Source organism: Myxine glutinosa, chromosome 3 (assembly GCF_964187855.1).
Source record: "Myxine glutinosa chromosome 3, kmMyxGlut1.1, whole genome shotgun sequence".
Classification (NCBI taxonomy): domain Eukaryota; kingdom Metazoa; phylum Chordata; class Myxini; order Myxiniformes; family Myxinidae; genus Myxine; species Myxine glutinosa.
This window is the reverse complement of record NC_136263.1, coordinates 21,634,274-21,639,626: the sequence shown is the minus strand read 5'-3', so window position 1 is coordinate 21,639,626 and position 5,353 is coordinate 21,634,274. Positions and strand designations below refer to the sequence as shown.

General features: G+C 42.2%; 1 protein-coding gene across 1 annotated transcript in view; it reads right to left on the bottom strand.

Moving 5' to 3' along the window:
* Positions 1-5,030, bottom strand: part of BORCS7 (BLOC-1 related complex subunit 7) — an 8,889-nt gene extending 3,859 nt beyond the window's left edge. Inside the window, exon 1 of the mRNA XM_068111263.2 lies at positions 4,380-5,030. Coding sequence (XP_067967364.1) covers positions 4,380-4,535 — 156 coding nt within the window. The 5' untranslated portion in view covers positions 4,536-5,030. The remainder of the gene's footprint in view (positions 1-4,379) is intronic.
* Between the last annotated feature and the right edge of the window lie 323 nt (positions 5,031-5,353).

Here is a 5,353-nt window from a genome sequence, read left to right as displayed (position 1 = left end):
TCAATGGTGAAGAATCACTTGAGAATTTAAATAATTCTCATATCCGAATTCATATTCAGATCTTCACCAAAATCGAATCAATTCTTCCTCGTCACACACACAACCTGTCCACCAAGTTTCATCAAAATCCGTCCACAACTTTTTGAGATATCGCACTATGTATCTTTTTGGTCCTATCTCCCAATGGTGAAGAATCACTTAGAAATTAAATAATTCTCGTATTTGAATTCATATTCAGATCTTCACCAAAATCGAATCAATTCTTCCTTGTCACACACACAACTTGTCCACCAAGTTTCATCAAAATCCGTCCACAACTTTTTGAGATATCGCACTATGTATCTTTTTGGTCCTATCTCCCAATGGTGAAGAATCACTTAGAAATTAAATAATTATCGTATTTGAATTCATATTCAGATCTTCACCAAAATCGAATCAATTCTTCCTCGTCACACACACAACTTGTCCACCAAGTTTCATCAAAATCCGTCCACAACTTTTTGAGATATCGCACTATGTATCTTTTTGGTCCTATCTCCCAATGGTGAAGAATCACTTAGAAATTAAATAATTCTCGTATTTGAATTCATATTCAGATCTTCACCAAAATCGAATCAATTCTTCCTTGTCACACACACAACTTGTCCACCAAGTTTCATCAAAATCCGTCCACAACTTTTTGAGATATCGCACTATGTATCTTTTTGGTCCTATCTCCCAATGGTGAAGAATCACTTAGAAATTAAATAATTCTCGTATTTGAATTCATATTCAGATCTTCACCAAAATCGAATCAATTCTTCCTCGTCACACACACAACCTGTCCACCAAGTTTCATCAAAATCCGTCCACAACTTTTTGAGATATCGCACTATGTATCTTTTTGGTCCTATCTCCCAATGGTGAAGAATCACTTAGAAATTAAATAATTATCGCATTTGAATTCATATTCAGATCTTCACCAAAATCGAATCAATTCTTCCTCGTCACACACACAACCTGTCCACCAAGTTTCATCAAAATCCGTCCACAACTTTTTGAGATATCGCACTATGTATCTTTTTGGTCCTATCTCCCAATGGTGAAGAATCACTTAGAAATTAAATAATTCTCGTATTTGAATTCATATTCAGATCTTCACCAAAATCGAATCAATTCTTCCTTGTCACACACACAACTTGTCCACCAAGTTTCATCAAAATCCGTCCACAACTTTTTGAGATATCGCACTATGTATCTTTTTGGTCCTATCTCCCAATGGTGAAGAATCACTTAGAAATTAAATAATTCTCGTATTTGAATTCATATTCAGATCTTCACCAAAATCGAATCAATTCTTCCTCGTCACACACACAACCTGTCCACCAAGTTTCATCAAAATCCGTCCACAACTTTTTGAGATATCGCACTATGTATCTTTTTGGTCCTATCTCCCAATGGTGAAGAATCACTTAGAAATTAAATAATTATCGTATTTGAATTCATATTCAGATCTTCACCAAAATCGAATCAATTCTTCCTCGTCACACACACAACTTGTCCACCAAGTTTCATCAAAATCCGTCCACAACTTTTTGAGATATCGCACTATGTATCTTTTTGGTCCTATCTCCCAATGGTGAAGAATCACTTAGAAATTAAATAATTCTCGTATTTGAATTCATATTCAGATCTTCACCAAAATCGAATCAATTCTTCCTTGTCACACACACAACTTGTCCACCAAGTTTCATCAAAATCCGTCCACAACTTTTTGAGATATCGCACTATGTATCTTTTTGGTCCTATCTCCCAATGGTGAAGAATCACTTAGAAATTAAATAATTCTCGTATTTGAATTCATATTCAGATCTTCACCAAAATCGAATCAATTCTTCCTCGTCACACACACAACTTGTCCACCAAGTTTCATCAAAATCCGTCCACAACTTTTTGAGATATCACACTATGTATCTTTTTGGTCCTATCTCCCAATGGTGAAGAATCACTTAGAAATTAAATAATTCTCGTATTTTAATTCATATTCAGATCTTCATCATAATTGAATCAATTCTTCCTTGTCACACAGACAACCTGTCCACCAAGTTTCGTCCAAATCCGTCCATAACTTTTTGAGATATCTTGTTCACAGACAGACATACGAACAGGGGTGAAAACAACCTCCAATCACCTGCGGTGGTGAAGGTCATCAGAACAGGAATGGTGCCATGTGATGTTGAAAATTAAAATTTGTCCATTTTACCCAAATTACCTGAAATCTATCCTTCGATAAAACATACAAAAGCAACAATTTACCAAAATACATAAACACCATCTTGGAATTCTGAAACCGGGGCAGTCGTCACAGTACAGGGAGCCCCGATGGGTTACATTGCTGAACTCTGTTCGTAAGTCAAAAATAGTCGGTTTTTTGTTGGTTTTTTACAGGTTCTGAACAGGTCCTTCTCGTCATAAATCACCGTGCAGCAGCTGAGGGTATCAGCGATGGTTCTGGTCACTTTGGTGAACCTGTCAAGGTCAGGGGTTTCAGTGTCAAGCACAGCGAAGCCCTTCTCAATAAACCTGAAAGCTTCAGCCATGTCCTTCATGGACCTCTTTGGAATCTCGTCGACCTCCTCCTCATCTCCTCCAGCTTTTCTTTTATGGGATTTTGCCCGCCACAAAGCCTGCAGGGCCGCTCGAGGTGGGAGCCACGCAAAGGAAAGAAAAGTATGGATGTTAGACAGAAAGGAGGAATCTATTGACATTCCTCTTGAATTGAGGTACGTTGGGGTAGAGGGGAAAGCAAGATGCAGGTAAACTGTTCCAGAATGATGCTGTGCAGGGGAGAAAACACTGGAGGAATACCTCATAGTCTTACTCCTTGGGACAGATACAGTGTATGGATGGGAAGAAACTGCCAAACGTGTGGAGCGACTGAAAATATGCGCAGGTGGAACGACCTGTGAAAGACCCTCAGAGCACATTCCATGATAATATCGATAGAGAAGGCTCAAGGAAGCAACAGAGCGGCGGACTGAGAGAGGTTCCAGGGATGATGCCAACTCCTGTCCCACCAGAATGGCAGCATGTTGCTGGATTCCGTCAAGAAGAGATAGGTGACAGGCCGGAGCACCAGCCCAAATATGGCAATGATACTCCATAACAGGTGGGATGGTGGCCTTATATAGATGGAGAATAGCAGCTTGAGAAGGTATCACCGAGCACGAAATAAGCAGCCAAGGCCCTGGGAGGCTCTTTTAGCGATACCAGAGATGTACTTTTCCCAGCTGATGTTTTGAGCCGATATCCAATCCAAGCAGACGGATAACAGGAAGTTCCTGCAAAGGTGAAGAATCCATAGACAAGATTGGAAAACAAGGTGATCTTGAACTAGACACAGACAACAAGTGGGTCTTGTTTTGGTTTAAAGTAACGAGCCAGTCTTTACCCCAGGTTATCACACTCTCAAGATCCTGATTGAGAGTGGTACTGGTATGGTCACGGGTCGGACGATACGAGGTTCTTGGGTAGGTAGTATACAGGTGTTGAGTCATCTGCGTAAATGCATAACTGAGAAAGAATCCAATCAGGCAGATCATTGATGTACATTGTACAACAAGAACAATATTGGACCAAACACAGACCCTTGAGGAACACCAGCATTCGTATTATGGACGAGGGACGACCGTCCCTCATGTACCACAAATTTGGCGATTTTAAAGGAAATCAGAGATTATATCGAGAAATCTTCCAGAAATACCGGATGATATTCGTTCATGGATGAGGCCCTTGTGCCACAAAGCTTTACCTGACACCTTCAGGGCCTCGTTACTGAGTGGCTGGGAATAGGACTCGAGACATCATCAGCATCCATCTCCATCTCAAGTTGCCCAACTGGACAATCTTGCCAATCACTTCTTCCTCGGTCTCCTTGAATCCCTGGACGTCGAGCACAATCTGGGGGCAAAGCTTCTTCCACAAACCATTCATGTTTGTGGCCTTCACCTCGTGCCAGGACATTTTATATTAAAAAATCGGGGTCTGCAGGGGATTGCCCCCCAAAATAGGTATTTTTTGTTTGTTTGTTTAAAGTCTTATGATTACATTAGTATGATTGTACATGCTGCTCTGTCTGCTAGCAACCATTGGAATTGGTTTGAAATACCTTTAATCGGTGTAGTATACCTGCTTTATTCTACCAGGTGAGCGCCCAGGTGTATTGCCCCTATTTTCACAATCCATAACTGTATTCCTGGTTTCCTGTTCTCGTCGAGCTGTTTGTATAAATATGGAAGTACAGTATATGCTTTATCCCGATACGTATTCCAGAAACCGCGAAACTACACGGCAGACATGGACGGACATGGACATTGCACAGACAAGCGCCATGGAGCCACCTCGGCGCTGCGCGAGGCTCGGAGGACCACCCTCGCCAGGGCGGCCACGTCGGTCGTGCAGCTCGAGAGACGATCGGCGAGCACGACCCGGGACGAAGCCCCGCTCGTGGGACGCTCCGAGAGCATCGACCGTCGATGCGAAGCTGGAGCCGCCATGACTCTTCTTCACCGACTCACTTCTTCCTTCCTGGTTCCTGTGCTCTTGTTTCGCATCATCAATTTTTGTTGGGAGGAGATTTCATCGATCTATTATGTACGCAAATCGATCCCTCCTCGGTTGCTTTGTCCATGGCTCTTCCGGGTTCCCATTCCTTCCCTCAAGCTTCTTTCCCTACCCTCTGTTCTCAATTTTTTTTCACTTTCACCCCCGCCGACTGCATACGTAATAAATGGATATCAAAGTGGTATCTTCCAGGCGTGTTGGTTCGATTTACAGCCGTCTAAACCGCCCGTAGCTGATTACACCGCCTAACACCACGAACAGAGACGAAGCTGCAGCTGGTGAATGAAGGAGATGTAAATGAAGTAGAGTCACCTCATCTGAAGGAGAGGAGGTGTTGAACCGAATGTGCTCTGTAATGTTGGGGCACCCGTGAGAATGCATTTGCTGATGAGGCCACGCGGCCGCCATATTGGGACTCCCTACCGACCGAAGGTTCATGAAGGTATTTCCACAACGTGGAAAAAAAATCACAGAATAGCAGGATTTTAAATAAACTCCGTTTTTATTTTTCAGGGCTTTTTCACGTTGTGGTGAGTACCAAGATGGCGGCCGGTGACTTCAGTTTTCTTCAGCAAACCAGTGATCCAGTAGTTAATATATTGAGATCAGTGATGAAACCTCATAGTTTGCGCACGTAAGCATTTGAGTACGTAATAAAAAGAATATCGCTTTTCTCGTAGCGCCCTTCCTTCTGCTTTGCCTAGGTACTCTTTTTAGGGGAACTGCTTTGCAGACGACAAACATGAAAATG